At 38.4% G+C, this 22,355-nt stretch overlaps 1 protein-coding gene across 3 annotated transcripts in view; it reads right to left on the reverse strand.

The window, feature by feature from the left end:
- Positions 1-21,920, reverse strand: part of plcl2 (phospholipase C like 2) — a 48,141-nt gene extending 26,221 nt beyond the window's left edge. For 2 of the 3 annotated variants that reach the window (XR_014531531.1, XM_083529482.1), the window contains exon 1: positions 20,837-21,664. Coding sequence is in view for 2 of the 3 variants with exons in the window: in XM_083529482.1 (XP_083385608.1) it covers positions 20,837-21,025 (189 nt within the window). In the remaining variant the exon portion in view is untranslated. Of the gene's footprint in view, positions 1-20,836; positions 21,665-21,841 lie in introns of those variants that run through there. The other variant, XM_083529483.1, reaches the window with a different exon arrangement.
- Between the last annotated feature and the right edge of the window lie 435 nt (positions 21,921-22,355).

Raw genomic sequence — 22,355 nt, forward strand, 5'->3', positions numbered from 1 at the left:
GATTCTAAGATTGTTTTGCTAGATAGAAATATTGTAGATAATGTGATCGTATGTAAGGTGAAAAAAAAGCTTTTATATTTGTTACTTGTACTTTACAGCACAGTGAAATTCTTTCTTCGTATATCCCAGAGGAAGCTGGGAGCAGAGCACAGAGTAAGCCATGATAGGGTGGGAGGGCATTGCTTAAGGGCCCCAAAAATGGCAGATTGGCGACATTGGGGCTTAAAACCCTGACCTTCCCATATCATGGTCTCAAGCGTTGTAATGTAATTAATTACATTAATAATTGTTCATTTGAGTTTTCCATTTTTCACTATTTTTTTTTGTAGAAGTAACCTTAAACCCTAAATTCTCATGATTACACATTTCAAAATATAATCATGTTTGTCAAATTGCACCACTTTTATTTGCCATGTATAATTTAGGACTATAACGGACAATAAAGTTTCTGCATTCGTGCACCTCCGGCTGTGGCATTTAATTAGTACAGGGTTTCTGCATATGTACTCAGGTAAGCGTTCATCAACCAAGAGGCTGTACACCGACCTCGAGCAAAACAAGTACGGCTTTGTGAGCGAAAAGTCCTCCATGGTAAGAAGTCACCATCCAAGCCTTAGGCTGTCCATGTGATAGGCTTGAGAATAATAGCCCACAACAAAGGCATGTGTGTTCCAACCCACTTGGCTGGGTGAAAAAGAAGTTTTAACTTCCTGTTAGAAATCACCGTCTGAGATTAGCACAGGGATTAGACGTGTAATCGGAAAGCATCTGATGACCTTTATTAATAGAAAAGCACTTTGAAAATGATTTGCATTTAAGCAAATCTTATCTTGTTCTTTTGAGGTAGGCTAAAAAATAGCTAACAAATCTATAATGTGTGTATGTGTGTGTATAATCATTGTCATGGTCCGACAGCAACCAGTGATTCAGCTCATCCGTTAATTGCTTTTAGCCGAACGCCTCTAGTAACTTCATCTCAGCAGCCTCAGATGGCAGTGGAATGAATCTTTATCTCCAGGTGCCCCAGGTTCTGTACACACAGATACAGCTGACTCAGGTAGACCCATGACCTGGGATTTTTTGTTATAGATAAGCAAGGACACAAAATTATCCTTCTGCAAAGTTGGTAGAGTAAAAAAAAATAGTCTACACTTTACGCATTTTGTATGCAATTGGGATCTAATTTCGCTCATGCAATTGGCCTCAATGATCAATCTGTGAGTAAAGATTTTCTATCAATTCTGTTTAGAAACAAATTTTCTCATTGTACTTAGGATCATAAGAGGGAATTGGATAAGTAAATAAAGCCCACTTTGCTGTAATGTACTTTGAGCAGAGTACAGGGCCCTGGAAAACAGGGAGTTAAGGGCCTTGTTTAAGGGCCCCAAAAGTGACAGTTTGGCAATACCAGGGTTTAAACCCCCAACTTTCTGATCAGCAACCCAAAGCCTTAACCACTGAGTTACCATATCCCCAAAAAAAGGAATTTGTCTTTTGTCCAAACCAACAGTTTGCCTCAATGTTCTCTTGTTCAAATTATATGTAGAATTACACATTTATTTATCATATCATATGTTCTCCTTTAAATGATAAAAAATTTCACATAAATATGTTGTATCCTAAATTTAGTTTGCCGATCTAAAAACAAAAACCTAGCATATACAGGGTCGCTCAGGGCTTTTGGTGTTTAAAGCAGCCATTTTGATTTGACGTCGTTTTCTAAACTCTTTCATTTTTTGTTTCATTCCTAGGTTGAAAATTCTCTAATTCAAATGTGGCCTGCATCTGAATTAAAGGTAGAACATGAGATAGAATGCTGTAATTGGAATGAGAGTTGTGGAGAAAAGGGCTGGCTGATTCCATAACGGTTATATAATCCCCATTACATCCTAAAATCCAAAAGCTTATACAAGCACCTTATTTTTTTATCAGAGCAGTCAAAAAGGCAATGTGTGCCGAACGTGTCAAAGCACGGCCGTCTGAGGTATCATTTTCTCAGATCCAGTAGATAAAGTTTGCTCAGAGCCTGTTTCCAACGAGCTTCATCAGAGGAACTCGGTCAACATCGCACAAATCTCTTCAGAAACTGCTATTCTACTTTTTTTTTCCCTTCAGAATAGTGTTTTAAATAAATATCAGGCTCGGTGAAACACCTATTTTTCATCCCTGTGGAAGGAATCCCAATGCAACGCAACTTAAGCCGTGTTCGATCAAAATCAGTCGGTGAAAACCGAACCTTCATGTGCAGCCCGGGCTGCTGCAGTCAAAAGACACTGAAATAGCACGGTGAACATCTGGCCTAGTTTTCTTCAAAGAATTCTGATTAAAGTTAAAGGGTGTGTTGAAATCCTCTTTTGGCATGTGTCGAGCAAACCACAAGACAAGCAGCTAACAAATGACAGAGGAAAAATATGAAGGGTTTCAATTTGCAAATACGGCACTGTATAGAAACAGTAAAGAAAAGATCAAAAACCTTTGACTAGACATGTGACCGGATACTGTGAAGGAAAAAAAACATTTCTTTTAGATAAAGTTCTTTAAAACTTTTAAAAATGTATTCATAAATTACAAAAAAATCATCAGTGGCATCAGGCAAAGTTACTGTTAAACTTCTTCTGTCCTGAAAACTTTTTATCACACAGCACTGACACAGGAGACGTCTTCCTAAGATGTTGAACGCACATTTTCTCACAGAAAACTTCACCTCATGAACATTTATAAAAATTGTTATGTTCCTATAGAATCTACCCTCAAAAAGTAAATAGACACCCAACCATAAAATTCATATGCGCTTTTTAATCATCCCATTCCACATTTAGTCCCGATCTGCACTTATAATAACCTACAGTCTTCTGGAAAGATGTTACACTAGATTTTGTAGGTACAAGGGTGTTAGTAAATTCAGATCAAGGTGAGGTGCAGTCAGCATTCCAAATCATCCCAAAGGTTTTTCAATAGAGCTGACAGTCTATAGCAAGAGATCTTCTACTCCAACCAATGCAAAGCAGATTTTGATAAAGTTAGCTTTGTGCACAGGTGCATTGTCATGTTGGAATGGGTTTGGGTCCCCAGATTTAAGTGGTGGGAAAATCCAGGTACAATTGCTCCCAAATGTGTGGTAACAGTTCGGAAAAAGAACCACATATGGTGGGAAAGGACGAGTGTCCCAATACTTTTGTTCATATAATGTATGAGATATTAGAATAACCAAGTTACTAAAACTGTATTTTTTTCTTTTAGTATTATGTCAAAATTAACACGAAACATGTTCACTGACCCACTCATGTTACCACACCATTCATTTTTTAAATTTTTGTCCTGTATTTTTACACGAATTAGCAGAAACTCCTATTCAGAGCAACTTTCCTAAATAACCTAAATAGGGAAAAAAAGATCCTGAGAATTCTATAAACCTTTAGTTCAGCAAAAAATACTTTGTATCTCGGACGTTTTTTATAATTCAAACAATAAAATTTTGAAATCATTGTTAAACAATGGACCTTCACTTGCGGCCATGTATTTGGAAGCAGTGTTGGTTCCTCATTAGGAGTCCTCCTTAGGATTTCCTCTCATGGCATCTAAAATGGGCTCGTGAAACAATGCTGTAAAACCAGCCTGTGCTTCTCACAGCATTTTCATTATTAACAAAAAGGCTATTTCTGTACGTTTACATAAGCACTGCTTTTGGGAACGGATTACACGCGTGATTTCGTTACTAGCCAAGTGAACACAATCTCCTTCTTTGTAAACAGCCCTAGCGTAAAGATTGCCTCAAGTCTGAGTTCTGATAGAAGAATATACCGCAGTTTTACTTTTAGTTTTTTTTCAATTAAATGCAGCTCTGAGGAACAAGCTATAAATAAACAATGTATTGGCAAAACACTGTATATTCATTATAAAATCAATGCAAAAAATCCAGAAATATTAATAGACAAAATATGAGTTGATATCAAATCACTGTGTAAGAAATTATTAATAATTACAATTAGGGATGAAAAAAAATCCCTTAAAATAATTATTAGGCAACAAATGAGTTCATATAAAATCAAATGTAACATTAATGAATTTTATAATTATTATAATTACAGATTTAAAATACCAATTCAAATCTAATAATAAATAAATTGTGATGTTATACACATTTTGGAAATGAGACTTCAGTCTCTAACTTTAGACCTCAGGTGAAAGTATGTTTGTTCAATATTTTCCTAATTTATTCCTTAAATAAATCATTTTAAACATTGTGGTAACATTCTGATAACATTGTGATAACGTTCAGGTTTATTGTGTGTAAAATTCAACACATTCATATTATTTCAGTTTTACATTAAGGTCAAATTAAGAAAAACAACAGCATGTTAACAACCGTCGCATGGACAGCACAACAGGAAGTGGTAAAACACACGAACAATGAAGCGAATACGGGATATGTGATCTACCGGGGTTGTTTTAACAAGAAATAGAGTGGTAAAATTGCATAGTGTGTGTAGAGCGTGCAAAAGACCATAATGTTTGGTTGGAAAAGTCAGGTGTTCTAATACTTTTGTCCTTATAGTGTAAGTTTTCCAATTGTGCCAAGAAAGTGACCAGGATTTGGTATATTTTCCACAATTCCTTTATTTGTGTAAGTGCTAGGTTTGTTCCTAAGAGAAGACACCGTGTACTTGGTGATTTCATTGTGTTGGGCCATTTTCTCCTTTTGATGATGAGCTTAATTTTCTTCCATTGTGCATTTAATGGTTTGGTAATTCACTTATTCCCTTCTCCTGATTAACCCCTTTGAATAATAAGATTCCATATCTGCTTTGTAAATTCTTCTCCAAACAGTAACCACAAATTTAAAATTGCACAGGAACTCTTTGGATGTGCTACAGTAGAATTAGAACCAGAAGATCCAAACCTCTTCCAGCATGACAGTGCACCTGCAGACAAAGCCAGCTCCATGATGATATTCCTACATGGGATGGAGTGAAAGATCTTCTGCTATAAGTACTGACCTCTCCCCTATTAGACACCTTTCGGATGCTCTACAAGCTCATCAAGCACTTTCCAAAATCTAGTTGAACATCTTCTCAGAAGAGTAGAGTTAATTATAATGTCAAATGGGGACTAAATGTGGAATTGGATGTTTAAAAAGCACATGCGAGGTGTCCAAAAACTAAAACACAATAGCCATAGCATATAGAGCTTTTTGTTTCCACATCACTGCATTCAGTCTGATTTTTATTTTAGCTGGTAATGAAGCCGGAGTTAAGAGGAAATTGTGGTGAGAAACCTGTGTAGCTTGACCCTGTGTCACATGGCCTACTTATGTGGTTTGCTGGTAATTTAGATTAGATTAGATTAAATAAGATTAGATTAGATTTGATTAGATTAGATTCAACTTTAATGTCATTGTGCAGTGTACAAGTGCAAAGTATGAGGTACAGGTCCAGCTCAATGCTGTTGCCTAAGAATAGGGTACAAGTTACAAATGTGACATTAACCTCAGAAGGGCATTATTTGGAATGAGGTTTGTGTATCAGTGGTGGACGAAGTACACAAACCATGTACGTGAGTAAAAGTAGTGATAAACTCCAGTAAAAGTGCTCACTTGAGTAAAAGTACTAAAGTTTTTGCCTGCAAATATTCTTAAGTATCCAAAGTCCTATGATTTATTATGGCTATAATGTTCCTATTATCATTTTTGTCATAAGACTCTTTACTTAATCAACTCATTTTTTGACTCTAATGTGACTCTCAGCACACCGCTCTATTAATAGAATGATATAAATTATTCAAACACTGATTGATATTAAAATGATCATGAGCCCAAAACCTGATTTTCAACTACTATATCTCAGTAGTACAGATACGTGCAAAAAGGCAACATGAGGTAAAATGTTGTAATTTGTGCAACACTAAGACGATTTGCGACAATAACAGGCAGCAACAGTAAGAGACATCGTAGGAAACAATGTAAGTAACAGTATGGAATCGTTTGAATGTACAGTGTGGTCTTTTTGAGTAGTGTTAAGTAGTGTTTTTGACTTAGTGGCTGGGATTGAGAGGTTTAATCTTGGGACTTTTTCAAAATGAACTGCCTTAAATACTCGGCTAACTGCTAAGTTATTTTGGCTCATTTTCATGTTTGGTGTTTCCTGGCTTCTTCTTCTTCTCAACCAAAAAAACTCCCAAATTCCACATTGAATTGAGATGAATTTCCAAGCAAAATAAGAAAGCACCTTGTATAATGTCGCACGCAAACCCAGGGTGGTGGGAAGGGGGCATGGCGGATGTTGTGTCATCAAACCCATTAACAGCTGAACACAGCATGACAAAAAAAAGCCAGTGGGTACTGGGAACGCAGGGAACACTGATGAGCGACCATTTCTAAAATTCCTAATGGATCGAGAGTTGTTGTTTTTTTTCCGGCTCGCTGCAAAGTCCATTGAGGAATTCACATGGGACTAGTGTCTATCTGCCTCTAATGTCCACTGGGCATCCGTAATCACACTAAAGTGCATCGAATGTGCGTCTAGAGCATGGGTATACGAGATAAAGGCATCAATTACACCAAGACGGCGTCATGCATTTGTTTTTCTAGAGAAGCTTCTTGTTTTCAAACCGGGTTTCTGCAGGTTCCACCAAGTCAAATGTAAGACCTTTTTCAGGGCGGCAAAAATAAAATTTAAGACCTATATCAGGACATCATCTTTTTCAAGCTGAGTATCGATAAACTCGCACTTCCGCATAGCTGAAAAATAAAATCCGTTTTAGGTCTGTGGTACAATCTGAGAAAGATTTGTGATAATAACAGAAGGCTGATTGGCTGCTGCATGTTGGTGATATTAAGTGCATCAGTACGTATCTCGTTAGGTTATATAAGGTTGAACAGCAGTTACTGAGGCCTCATATGCACTGTAAGTTCTTACGAAAAAAGAGAAAAATCCTTCTCACTCCCATGAGGACTGTTAACCTGGGTCCTGATGAACATGTCCAGCTGCCTTGGACGCACCTGAGCCGAAAGAGGGGGTTCTCTAGAGGCTCATAATGCGCCTAAAGTGCACTAGTATCCGCTCCAAATTGGGTCCTGCTCTGGGCAGAAGTAGCTCATTAAATCTAGGAGGACGCCGAGTCTAGAGCTGAGAGCATTGGCCAGTGACTGGCACAGAACTAAGCATCGCAGCTTTTCTCTCCCACAGAGTAACTCGAAATGTAACACCGCAGCTTGCATAAGCTTCTCTTCACAATCTCTGCAAATGCATCGCCTTCGAAGTGCAGATTTAATGAATTTCGATTGCAGTACTGATGAATGCAAAAAACACCTGTTGTTGTTCTGGGAACAATTTTGACTATTTGTTTATTCATCATACAGTAAAGTGTGTGCTTTTTTTCCCCCTGAATGTTTTCTCTCTAATTTAGTCCTGGCCAGTTTCCACCCACGAGCCAGCGACGACGCTGAACTGGAGCTAGCACGAGCGTAATCCCAGACACGTGAAGTCAGCCAAGCGCATCATTTCAAACTGCTGCTCAGGTTTTGCAACATATCAGAGTGCTAAAAACTGTAAAAACAATTGAGTTCGTTCTTTTTATAATTATTATGATGCCCTGGTTGAGTTTTACATCACAATGATTTGCTATGACATCATATTTTCATAAAAAAACTAAACTTGCTAATTAGGTAGATTTTACAAAACAGCTCTTTCAGACCTTCATCACATCTTGTCATTTTATGGTTTTTAGCAACGGCCTTTAATTTTTACCCGGCGGGAAAAAAAAGAACACTATGTTTCATTAACCTAAAATCACCGCATGGATGGGTTTATTATTAGTGGCGTGTGAGTCGAGGCTGAAAATTAAATCCCTGTTAGACCTGAACATCGCAGGTTTTCATTAAGCCCAAGTTCCTAGGGCGTGAGATCCTAATGAAATAAAATAACGCGTGGTCCAGAGATTTAATCAGATCTAATCATTCTCTTGCGTCCCCTGCTCTACAACCTAACGGAAAGAAAGTAGAACCGCATGGGTGGTACCGGAGGGGGGGATACGATTAGGCCAATTACAACTGAGCGAACAGGAAAATCTAAGAATAAAACGAGCTCAACAAGACGTTTTAATGTCACTTTGCATCAAATCAAATCAAACATCGCCATCGTATTTACTTACAGGAAGCTGAACACAAGGGGACTTTGTGTCAACATAACCGTGGTGCACAGTTTCGCCAAATGACTTTATTTTTCGCTTGTCATTCGTCAAAAAAAAAAGAGCAAATGAAAAAAAAACACGATGTTCTAGATTTTAGCGGCTGTACATTATTTATTCAGGGAAAGAAAAAGGGTTGTTCAGGAAGCGCTCCCAGTGCGGTTCGGTTTTAACTGAAGCCTGTTTATGCGGTTTAACCACAGAGTTTTATCTGCTAAGTGGCAGCAAGAAATGTATTTACCATCATGACATCTTTGACAAGACATACAGTATAAAATATGGCTAGGTTATTAAAATGGAAGCTCAAAATTGGTTGCTCCTGGATTGTAGGGATGAAGGGTCCAAATACGGCTCAAACACGTGGCTCTCGGGATACAGGAGGAAACAGTGTGGAATTGCAAAAAAACACCAAACGGTTGACATGCCATAAAAATACACAGCACTTCCAGAAATGTATATTGATAATGATAAACGACAGTGAAGGATGAACCATTTAACCTACATGCACATATAGAGACAAATTTAATCTCCGGCATCAAGCTTGTCACGTGTTTTCTGTGTAAAAAAAAAAAAAATTCCTGACATATATGAAATGCTTAAACAGCAACAAATGTGTGACACAAAAATAGATTTAGTAAAGAGAACCTGTAATATAAGTGAAATACTTAAATTTTTAGGAACACTATACAGTATACAACTTTCCAACCAATCAAGTGGCATAGATATGACATATTTCAGTTTCTTGCAAGGGGAAAAAAAAAACAGCGGTTCTGTGAGCTAAAATGCCTCGTTGATTAGAAAGACTATAGGAGAACGTCCGGACTGGTTCAAATAATTACTCTATAAAGACGTGGTGAGCAGAAAAGCATCTCAGCCATCACAGTATGTCGTAACTGATGGATGGAATGCAAGAGTAGAAAACTATATATATCCAACTAGCCTAAAGCAGGAATCTGAGGCCTTGCCAGTTGAAGATTAAAAGAAACTTGACATTAGCAACATGAATCCATAAACCCAAGCTAGCTGTAAGCAGTGTAGCTGGTGGTGGTGTAACACTGTAGGTAAGTTTTCTTAGGACACATGAGGCCCATAAACCCAATCAGGCATGGTTGGAATGCTACAGCTAATTTCATTTTCCCCAACTGGTTCTATGATCAGGTCAATAAGTCTTAGCAGCCTCCCCATTCACAAGATATAAATCTAACTCTGGAATGTGGTTCAACACTAAAGATGATGAATCAGCACTGATCATGTGATACAATCTTGTCAAGATTCTCAAGAAAACTTTTTCAATACCTCGTGGAAGCCTGTTTTAGGAGAAAATCGCGGTTCAACCCAGTGTTAGGGTCGTAGCGTGGAGACAACAGGATCTACCTGAAATACTTATTTGCAATGAAACCTGTCTATAAATTAACCATCGCTTATGTTTTGGTTTGTTGATGTTACCATTTCTGACTTGCGACACGGACTCGAAACATGAGACGCACCTGTAAAAAAAGCCTTCGTTCTTCTGATCTGTGTTTAAGCACACTGCTAAAAACACTTTTACTTTTCTAAAAATGATTCTGAAATTAAAACTTTTAGCTGAAATCTCAAATCATTCAATTGTTTTGTTTTTTAAATAAATAACCAAAATGGCCTTTTTACAGAAGCACCTATAAAATAAAGAAACAACTGCTTTTATGCAAAAAAAAAAAAAAAAACTTGTAAATACAATTGAATATTAATATAACAACAAAAACAAGTCAATTTATGTTACATTTCCCATTTCCCGCTAACTTCAAACCCAATTTAAAATTTACTTTGGTTACAGGATCAGATCAATATTAATACAATTGATATAATACAGAAAAAAAAACTTTGAAATTCTTTCCCAAACTGCTTCGGTTCACAAAGGAAGCTGCATGAAGATATGCTTTTACATGGTTTAAAGTGGATGATGGTCTCAACCCTATTGAAATTTTTGGGATGAATGTGAACGTTGACTGCAGTCCAGGTCTTCTCACATCACCTACATCAGTACCTGATTTAACTAACACCCTTGTGGCTGACTGAGCACAAATTTCCACAAGCACACTCCAAAATCTAATGGAACATCTTCCCAGAATAGTGGAGGTTATTATAATAGCAAATGGAGACTAAATATGGAATGGGATGTACTACAAGCACATGCTAAGCTTATGCTCAGGTGTCCACAAACTTCATATGATGTACATTTGTAATTGTAAAACTGTTATGTAAAAACAGTTCGGATCTCCGATTAATTTTTCATTACGAGACTTTCTCAAGATGATTGACAAGACTGAGGAAACATTATCCTTACATGAACCTTACAATTTCTCAGCAGCATAATCGGTTCTTCGTGGAAAATATTCGAAAATGGACCTTGTGGTAACGAGTATGACCCAAATACCAATCAATATAATCAGAGTCAAAGTCACCAGTTAGTAATTACCATTTTGAGTGCAGGGGTATTTTTACTTTATCGCAATAGCTGTGCCAAGACAATTTTAGGCTAAAGCTGTGTTTTTACAGTGCAGAGTTACAGTATGAAAAAAAAAGAAAAACGCACTCTGCAATTCAGTTACAAACATAGGATTTAGTCAAGATTACGGTATGGTCATGGCTCAAGAAAAAGCCTCCAATTTCTGGCTGTCTCTGTTGGGCAACACTCTGATTCAGGCTGAAATAAATTTCTTAAGAAGAAAGACTTTTGGATGACTCATTTGGTGAGAACAGGAAGTGTTAACAATTTTTCCTTTACTTACATTATGCCTGGTAAACATGCGCACCGGATCAATACGCTGGCTAATTAATGTTTGAGAAACTAAATCCAGTGGAAAATTATTGGCGTGTCAGATAAAAATGTGTTATTACAAAAGACTGGCTGCATTTTCCAATTAAATCTGTCCTCCTGTTGCCAAAACCTGCATCTATTCTAATCCAAAAATAAACCGCACTTCTGAAAGGTGTCTGGTAAGAAGACGTGTCATGGTCGCGTCCTCTTGTGGATATTGATAAGGATGATGCGGTTCTGAGCCGGGAGACAAACGACTTGCTCGACCATGTCTGCTCCTTTAATTAGAAACTCTAACTCACTCAGCGGCTCGGCTCCTGAACTCCGCAATAAGGTCAGGCCTGTTGTTCCTTTCCGACACGGTTATCTTTCCATTTCTGTGCATTTTAATGACTTGAATAAAGACAGTAGGTGTAAATATCATCCCTGGAGACCATTAATAAACAAAATGGCAACATGGTAATGTATAAAGCTGGTGGTTTACTGAGATAAGAAAATCTAGGGTAGCAGTTATAATCACCTATGCAGATATAAATAAATATGTTGCTGCCCTGGAATGGATATTTTCCAATAGCAGCACTATTCCGCATGTGCTACAGCAATGTGGCAATGAATTTCACATTTACTAAAACATTATGGTTTATACTTAACTATAAACAATTATAGTTACTACAGGTTGGCCAATAATGGATTTTACTGATATCTAGTTCTGATAGTACTTGCTGATAAGCGAATAATCAATTGATCGTTTTTAAAATAGATACTAAATAAAAAAATAAAAAAACAAAATAGTAAAATAGTACGGAACAGAACTGAATCGTGGAAATGTGCTAATTTAAAGAAATATGGATATATTCTTAATATTAATCAATGTAGTGAAATAAGTAATATATTTAAAATTAAATATAACATAGCGCTCTCCATGCAATGTGTAGCCTCACGTCCAAAAAAAAAAAAAAACAGTGCATGATGTTAGTCATTCACCTCTAGAGGTCGCTTTCATAATGACACTGGACCTTCTCAGACCCTCCAGCAATGGATGCTACCCTGAAAAACTATCTGTATGGATATTCAACTATAAATCAACTATTGGTGCAGATAAATCAGCAAAAACGATGAATCGTTCGACCTCTAATAGTTAGACTTATTCTGTCCTGAAGATTTAAAACCTACCCAAAAAACTTTAGATGGTTATATTAAGGTCTTTTACATTGTGCAGCAGATCTGACTAAATAAAGATTTACAATGTTTCATAAAAGTGCACACATAAGGGAAACCTGAACCTCACTAAAACTAATAAAATAACAGTTCTTTCATGATTTCTGATAAGAATTTTTGATAAGACTTTTAAAAAGCCACAATTTCTGTTGCTTCGTAATTTCCGCTGCTTCGTACATCAGCTTTACAGCCTAACTTTACCGATGCTGAAACATATTGACCGAACGAAGGCACACCCGCAGTTCTACATTAACTCCCTAATCGCTAGAGTTTATCCATTCTAGTTTTTACTCAGAAACACCACTGAGTAGATCCATAATCATCATGTAGTACTGGGTTAAGAGGACCGGTTGTGGCTTTGAATGTGGTCAAAAGATACAGAAAGCGACAACAAAAGCATCAATCTGCTCCATTAGCTAAAATTGCCCTTGGAGCAGATAAAGGTAGAAAATTCTAAGAGATAGATGAATAGATCCTGAATCTGCACAAGGATGCAAACATTCAAATATATCAATCATTCAACTACCATGGCGTTTGCTAGGACCATCACATGATTGAAAGTCTCTGATTTTTAGCTAAAATTTCATTCACATCATGTAATGAATGTAGGATAAAAAAATAAATCGGTAAACCTATAAATAATTATATCGTTCAAACTAAAAAAGAAACTTATGTCCCCGCCACTGAATTCTCACTGAAAACAAAAAGCGATGAGATAACATGCAAATCAGCACACGGACATGTGAGCATCATGTTGACATCACACGGCTGAACAACTCCGATCCTTGACCTGTTTAACTGAGAAGTTTGAGAATTGATCTGCTCTTAAGGACAGATTACATACATTAAATATGATTTATTGCAGGCAGTATTTATCCACAGCACTACAAAAAAACACAGACCAGGCATAACGTTATAGCTACCAGTCAGGCATAACATTATGACCATCGGCCTAATATTGTATTTTTTCCCTGCCAAAACAGTTCTGACCTCTCGAGCATTAACACCATTAACTTCTTCAGCAGTTTGAGGTTCAGGAGCTCGTCTGTTGGATCGGACCACACGGACCAGCATTCGCTCCTCACGTGCATCAATGAGCCTCGGCTGCCCACGACCCCGTCACCGGTTCACCACTGTTCCTACCTTGGAGCACTTTTGATAGATACTGACCACTGCAGACCAGGAACATCCCATAAGGGCTACAGTTTAGGAGATGCTCTGACCCAGTCGTCTAGACGTCACAATTTGTCAAACTCGGACAAATCCTTACGCTCGCCCGTTTTTCCTGCTTCTAACATCAACTCTGAGGTGATAATCAGTGATAATCAGTGTTATTAACTTCACCATTCATAATGTTATAATGTCATAATGTTATGCCTGATCGGTGTATATTGTGTAGTATTTTATAAACATATCCAATAGTTATGTTGTGTGTATTTTCTTTACTTGTTGCATGTTTTCTGTTCTCAACAGCATTAAGATCATTTACTGTACCAACGCCGTCTGGCGCTTGATCATGTCTCCATTAACATTATAATATGATACCTGAAGTCATAGTAACATTTAAATGCTGGAATGAGTGAGTCTGTCATTGAGTGACTGAGTGAGTAAGTCGGTAAGTAAACCGAAGAAACCGAGTCAGAGAGTGAGAAAAGATTTGACTGGTTCAATGAGTGAGCCAAGTTCAAAACTGTGAACTTAGCATTTATATAGCAAAGCACTCAAACAAGTTAATGTGGCTTGTTGTCAAGACCTTTTCTCCTGATGGAAAAGATCAATTCAAGCTTTCCAGGGCTTTACAAGACATCAGTGATAATAATACTCCACATCTGTCTGAGCGCTGACTGGATGAGTTTCAACATGCAGCAGCTGAGACGAGGCCAAGACGTAGATCGTGGTTCTGCGGCTTTACTCGATCGCATCATTGCTTTCACATTCACAAATCATTAAGTTGCTTCGCTTTTTCCATCAAGAGTGAAAGAAGCTTTTTATTCTACAGTTGTACATATTGATTCCATTAAGGATGAAGTAACCAGTGTTGTGGTCATTTTAACGTGTCCTTTGGCACGTCAGATGAAAGGGATCGCATTACTAAAGGTCTGCGAAGCAAAAGCTAAAGTGTCAGAAATGAATATACCAAAAATGAAATGTGAAATATACCACACGTTTTATGGTAATGAAGAAGCCTGGGGAACTATTGATCTGTTTATAATCAATATTTGAATCAGGTTGGCCGTCGTAAAAACGTGTGTTTCGGTCCTGATACTTCTTCTCATGTGACATTTCAGTCGCTCGCACACATTTTCCACAGGAAACCGTGTGTATCTCTACGAAGAACAGAGTAGTGTTACTACAAAGTATCGACTACGGTGAAAGCATTTCCTCTTCCTGGTTTGCACGAGTCAAATGTTTTTGTCTAAGCTCTTCTCGTCTACTGGTTCGGTTAAAAAAAAAACCAGAGGAAACACACGGTCTTTGCGTTTGAAATCTCATTTCTGTCCTGCATCTCTATCATGCTAGCTCATCAATGTATGCAGTTCTGAAGATCTATATAAGACGCTTTAAGTGAGCATAAAAGGTGGGAGGTTACAGTTCTTGTCAGATTCTTTCCGCAAAATTCGCATATCAGCACCCACATTTTAAATACATGATGAATAGCTGCTTTCACTTTTAAATCTAACAGAAATGCTATGCTACACTACACACGCTACATTTTATTGTTATAATTTAACGAAAAATTTAAAGAGAAAATAAAAGGACAAATAATATGAAGTCACAGCCAGGACTGGCATGTTCTTGTAAGTATAGAATAACACAGGACAGACCTCGCACTCCGATCGACGACAGAATCAACACCTGGATGGTTTATAGTTTGAAATATTTTTGTGTAACATCCGAGAGACCAGTTGGTTCATGTTCTTTCTTACATTATAGCAGTTTAAACAGCTGTTTCATCACCAGCATTTAATTTCCCCTTTCCCACTCCATGCACATTCCATGCCAGGAAAACGTCACACATTGTCTACACTAATCCGGATACATTTAAAAAGTGTTTATTCGTCTAAAAACGTTTTCTTTTTCAATCGCTTCTCAAAAGTTGCTCATCCACATTGAAATGTCTGAAAACGCTTACGTCCCTGTACTGCGCATGAGTAAAATATAAGACGATGCGACCTGCGTAATTTTCCGCCCACCGTTTATTTACTTTCCGGCTCTTTGAAACGTTGCGTTTTCAAACAAAAATGTATTAGCGTGGACATGACCATAATTGTTTGTTTCAAAGCTCTTGCAATGGAGACTCCCTGCATTAAGTTTAAATGAACTAAAAAAACGTGCCGATGTTTTACTCTGTCAACCAACAAATCGAGTCCCAATTGTTCATCTTACAGCCAAAATGTTGTATCAGTTTGTTGCATTAAAATGATGCACAGCTCCTAACCAATCACATGCGAGAATTCAAGAAGACCATACGAAGAGTTTATGCATTATAATATTTCTGTCTTTCTCGTTTTATTTCGTAATCACAACTTAATTTTCTTGCGATATCGACATACGCAATTGTGGTTTCCTCGTGAACCGTACTTAATTTTTCTGTGTATTCCGCGTAAGAGCGTGTTCTAAACTTAGCATCATCGCAGCACCATGGATGATCGCGATCGCTTTTATTTTTATCAGGCACTCAATCAAACTAGAGATAAAGTCCAAATTTTCTGTGAGAAATAATTAACATTGATGGGGATTTCAGGCACCGACACGTACTCCATGACATACACCAGAAACATTCACAAGGCGTGAGATTTTCGCAAAAAACAGTTTTTTTCTACATTGAGACCACGAGAAAACAAAGTTGTGATAACTGGGAAAACAACTGTTGTCGAGATCACGAGAAAACATTAGTAATGTTGTGATTTTTTATGTAGTGATAACTAGAAAATAACTCTCATTGGGTCAAAATCATGAGAAAATAAAGTCGTGGTCAGGAGAAAAGAAGTAAGAAGAAAGAAAGAAATATCATAACGCATGACCTCTTAGAACTTCAATACCATACTGTTGTCACAGGATTAATTACAGTGTCTGAACACCGGTATGTACTTGGTTGACATCCCACACCAGATTCAGTTTGTTATTGTAATAACCTCCACTCTTCTGGGAAGGCTTTCCACAAGATTTTTTTAATGTGGCTTTAAGGATTTGCTTCTTCACCCACAAGTGTGAGTGCCTTATTTCATAACTTTGGTGTGGTAACAGTAACTTATTTTGCTATCACAACCCTAATGGGTTTTAGTCCGTAGTTACAACACAAGGCTTGTGCAATAACGCATCTATGTACAGATGCGTGTACTGTATTGTAAAAACCTGCTGCATTTCTATCATATTTATCTGAGAATTGGGACGGCTTTTTTAAGGATGTCTGAATGAAATTGTGACTTTGGAGTAACATTAGACAGCTTTAAAGTTTCCCATATTTTGATCCTCGAATGTTCCACCAAGCCCGAGTACAACATGCTGAAGTAGGTCTCGACACCATTTCAAGGTCGCACCCGTGTGCTCTTCATGAGGAAGTAAAAAAACATTTCCTGCCTCGAATATTACTGCATAAACAGTGTCTCAACAATACACTGGGTAGCAAACGAATGGCATCGCAACACGGATTCACCACAAATGGCTCATGATTAAAAAAGTGATCGCGACGGTTAAGGTATCGTGCGACGCTGCCAATCTCAGCCACTGACTACTGACTCACGTGCGTGCAAAATGAGCGGACTGAAAAAACTGCTCGTTCTTCTACACGCTATCTCCTGTAGCAAAAAATACTGCAAATGTTTTCACACAGTAATGTTTAAATAAAGAAATTTTAAAATGAAGTCATCTTCCTGTGTGTTTCTGTATTTCCTGTCTTCATTGTTTCACCACTTCCTTCATAACCTGCGTTGACCTTCACTGTTCCTGTCTGCATAGCAGACATGCCGAACGCCCGCTCGAAAACAACGTGTCTTCTCCGTGCCACTCGATGCAAAGTCGAGCTCCTGCCATATTTCCCTAGAGAGTATCCGGCATTTCCCTGACGCACCGCAAGGTTTAACACCCATCGCCTCTTGACTGACGGTTATACAAAATGCACGATAATTAACTTTGAGCGACGACCTTGAACTTTTCCACATTTAAATCGTTAAAAAAGGTGTTGGAAAAGATAATGTTTATCTGATTTTATTGTTAAAAAAAAAACTGCACATTCACACGCACACACTTATACACACGAAATGTAACAGACATTAGAATAGCGTTATTAAAGGTTATCGATATTTTCGAATGATATAAAATAATTTCTTGTATATTTTTTATTACGCCTAGTAATTGGCTTGGCTCCGACTTTACACGATGGCTTATTTGTTTTCCGTTGCAGATGCTTTTTTGTTTTTTTTTTACACACTTGATGACTTTTTGTGTCTAATTATCTATCACTGTCAAAAATTTTGGTTCGGGAACAACACTTAAAGAAAGTAATTAAAAACAAACAAAAGAAAATGGGCTATATAACACTGGAGTGTTTTACAGATTTACAACCTTAAATAAGCAGGTTACAGAGTGTATTTGCTGTGCATAATTTACATATTATTAATATTATAATTTACATATTGTGCATAATGTGCATAATTTACATATTATTAATATTAATAAAGGTAGCCCTAGAGTCATCGAGGTTAGGATTAAAATTTTTCGTTCCTGCGATAGCGATACAACAAAATTTTACAAATATTTACGATTTCACGTGACAGGCGAACGTAACAGTGTATGCTCCGCCCTCCACTCCCGAACTTGCCCACGCGTCTGCTGCCACAAACATAAATGCAGTACAGTGTATACAATACGGTAGTGTAAATTGCACCGTTTTTGCTCAATTGTTTACTGTAATTAGTTCAATTATTAACAAATTACAGTACACTGCCCCCAAACTGATCACAATTCTTTACGACTCCTAGACCATGTCTTAACTTAATGACTTAATAATTTTAAGTCATTGTAGCGCATATACATTGCAAATCGGGGTCTCCCTGCATTATTGTTATTAAAATGCTTATCTCACTATTATTATAAAGACAATCTCACATTAAATGTCTGTACTAAATGACTACAGTGTTACTGTGTACTTTCCACCTTATATCGTCCGGTTGGTCTGGTTAGTTTTTTCGGATATCTCCTGTTATTTCATGCTGTATCATGAAGCACCTTGTTTCGTTTGAATGTGTACTGCACTCTATATGGCCGAAATGACAATACAGCCGTTAAATTAAATGTTAACCCAGCGGATAATGTCATAAAAAAAGCAATGATCTATAATCAGTATATATAATCCAGATATAACGCACTTTGTCCTAAATATACCACTTTGTTTGTATCATTAATGACCAAAGACGTAATTCGGGCGAGCTGACTTGTAATCAGATGAACACGCCAGGTCTGGAAGTCGCACAGACAGGAGCAATTTGTCAGAAAAGACGACTGGGTAAACATTCCAAGCTGATAACGAGGGCAGGATTACTGGGGAAAATGTTAATTCTGTCCGCCATGATGAAACGAAGCACCATGTTGCGATTCAAAGTCACTGGACTTTGAAACAGAAGATCATGAGCTCAAAATTTTGATTTTCCTGAAATGAACAGATTATAATGTTGGTCAGCTGCTAAGTCCAATCGCTCAAATCGTAGCACCACCGAACGACCACTGCTGGGCCCTTGAGCAAGGCCCTTTACCCTGCTCAGTTGTAGATCTCACTAGATACAGTCAACGAGAGCTTGTGTGACACTTTCACACAGTGATTATGGTCTGCTTGACACCTCAAGGCTTTTTGATTAACCTTCCTGATTTGTAGTACAGCTTGTAATACGGTCCATAATGCTGGCATGAGTTTATGGTGCTACGATGAGAATGTTTGCACTGTTTTTTCAGAAAACCACGTCTGTTGAATGGTGTCTGTATTCCTGTCTTGTGCATGTTCGGTTGGCTGTGAGGTCTTTACTTGTTTCACTACATTTACATTTGCTTCCCGGATCAAGCTCACTACTGTTTGCGTCTGCCATCTGTACTGCTATCTGACACTCCCGTCCATGCATGACTGCAGCAACTCATCCTCTCATAGGTTAGGCCTCAAATTATGCTTGGAGTCAAGCTAGGCTTTAAGCCTTCAAGCTAGGCTTTTGTTAGCTAGGGATAAATAAAGCTCTAAACAAATAAACAAACAAACAAATACACTCCTGGCTTACCGAGTGTATACGTCCATAAACACTGTACGAACCTCACACAACACCACTCAAAACAGATAATATTAAATTCAATTAATATTACGAAACGTAAAATCGATCAGAGGCGCCCAAACATGTACATTAAAGGAAGACAGGGAGGCGAACATACTTCAACAGTAGGTGATTTGTAACAGATCAAATCGTCACTGTAAAATAATTATTGGACGGCAACAAATTTTTGCCAGTGTCGCAAATGCAGCGCTCGTCTAAAAGCGGCCAAAAGCTGTGGCTGTCGGCTGTGACGAAGGCAAAACATTTAATATATGTGTGTGTATGTATCTAATAATTTTATATAGAAATATACACAGATCAGGCATAACATTATGACCGGTGAAGTGAAAACCCCTGATTATCTCTTCAAATTGTGATGGCTAGACGACCTGGTCAGAGCATCTCCGAACCTGCAGCTCTTGTGGGCTGTCAGCAGTGGTCAGTATCTATCAAAAGTGCTTCAAGGAAGGAACAGTAATAAACCGATGAGAGAGTCATGGTCATTGAGGCTCATTGATGCACGTGGGGATCGAAGGCTGGACCGTGTGGTCCGATCCAACGGACGAGCTCCAGTAGCTTAAATTGCTGAAGAAGTTCATGCTGTTAACGCTGGACGGGTCTCCACTGAAGAGGGACCAACACAATATTAGGCAGGTGGTCATAATGTTATGCTGATCGGTGTAAATATAATATGTATAATTCTGACATCAGCACCGTGTTTTTGTAGTAACATCTGGTCCACATGGACTGGTACGGAGGATGCTTATTTATTAATTTATTTATTTATTTAACGTCACTAAGGTTGTTGTCATGTTTATCAGCACCTTCTATTTAGTTTTTTCCAAAGAAAGCGGGACGCTCACGAGGAGACGAAAGCAACAAGATCAAATTAAAGCGTTAAAAAAAAAAAAAAAACGTAAATGTAACTCAATGAAATGTAGCCATAAATGGATAAAGAGCACTCACTGTATTGTTTAAGCCGAACTGCATTATATTGTATTGTATTATCTAATAATAATTAGTAGGAGGTTAGGAGGGACTCGAAACATCATCACCACCAACCCTCACCACCAACACCACCACCACCACCACGATGTCGTTGATAAGTTCCCTGAATAGTGAGATCTTTTCTCGAAAAAGAACATCATGTTACACAAATCATGCACACACTCTTGGTAGGGCTGGGTTGAGCATGGTGTTCCTATCCTCATCATCATCATCCTCCTCATCATCATCATCATGGTCAGAAGAGACACTCATTGGTGCTGAGGATAAAGACAAAATGGCACGCCGTGTGTGTGCGTGTGTGTGTGTGTGTGTGCATATAAAGCATGTGTTCCATCACCTTGATGATGCTGGCCTTTCGGGGTATCCCAGGTTTGCCGTCTACGTTCGCGTTGTCCGCGCCGGTTGATCCCCCGATCTCCGGCTCGAGCCCGCAATCGCCGTTCGACACCGAGCCGGTGATCTCTCGCTCCCGCTGCGGGGGCTCCTCCACGCTTCCGCCGCCGCCGCTTCCTGCTTTCTCCGCCATGAGCGCGGGGCCGACGCCCGGCACGAGTCCCGAGGTCCGTGGCGTGGTTGTCGATCGCAAAAGAGGAAGGTGGTGGGTGTGGGGGGGGAGCGTGGGACCGGTGCCCGGGGTCTTTATCTCCAACGCGCCGGGGCGCGTTCGCGACTGCGCTCGCGTTGACTCACACACGCGGGGAGAACCTCTGGCGCGCGCCGCCGCATCTGGACTCCATGCATACGATGTGTGTTTATATATAATATATAATATATATATATTATTTTTTTAATAGATAGTTCTCCTTCACCACACCGCTCCTGCTGCTCCTCCTGCTCCTGCTGGTGTTTGGTGCTGGTGCTGGTGTGAGACTTATTGTTACAGCAGCATTGAATCCAGCATGAACGCAAGTCTCCGTGCTACTGCCATCTGCTGAATCCGAGCATCACGAACAGCCCCCCTGCTTCATCCTCCAGAATCCAAAACAACAACAAAACACTCATTTTCTCAGTTCAATTCACTGTTTTTGCTCTTCTGACTTTTTTTTTTCTCTACACTGTTTTCGTGCATTTTTCTACTCTTTCCATAAACCCTTCAAACGAATCAAAACACTTAATCATGTAAAGTCCAGGTTTCATATGAACGCACGCGCAGCCCCGTGTTGCACCCGCACTCGCAGACTTGGCACTTGTATTAACCATAAAGATCTATAAAAGAGTTTATATTTCACACACGTCAGAGGATGGTCCGTGCAAACAACATCAACTCAAAATTAATAAATCTCACCAGGAAATAACATCCAAAAAATTGAAAAAGAAAGAAAGAGAGAAAACACAGGCTCACGTGCGCACGCCGTGATCCACTGAGACAAACCGAAAGTAAAAATCCAACTTTCACCCGGCAGCCTTTGAGTGTTTGAGTAGTTTCTAAGGAAACATTGCAATTTTATAAATTGTAAATTATTTATTATATATATATATATCTATAAATAAGACAAATAGAAGCCCAGTGTTTGTTTGTATATACAGTGTATATATATATGTATATATATATATATATATATATATATATATATATATATATATATATATATATATATATATATATACATATATATATGTGTGTGTGTGTGTGTGTGTGTGTGTGTGTGTGTGTGTGTGTGTGTGTGTGGTGTGTGTGTGTGTGTGTGTGTGTGTGTGTGTGTGTGAATAAAATACAAATTCTCTCTTCCCTCACTTCCCTTGCTTTGCCCACCTTGTAATTGCGCTCTATTTTCTCTCTAGTATGCTAGTATGCGAGTGCGGGTCGTTGTCATGACGACTAGGGCTCTACTTAGAAAAACTATCTAGTATGCAAA

This window comes from Silurus aristotelis (assembly GCF_946808225.1).
Source record: "Silurus aristotelis genome assembly, chromosome: 25".
In the NCBI taxonomy this organism is placed as follows: domain Eukaryota; kingdom Metazoa; phylum Chordata; class Actinopteri; order Siluriformes; family Siluridae; genus Silurus; species Silurus aristotelis.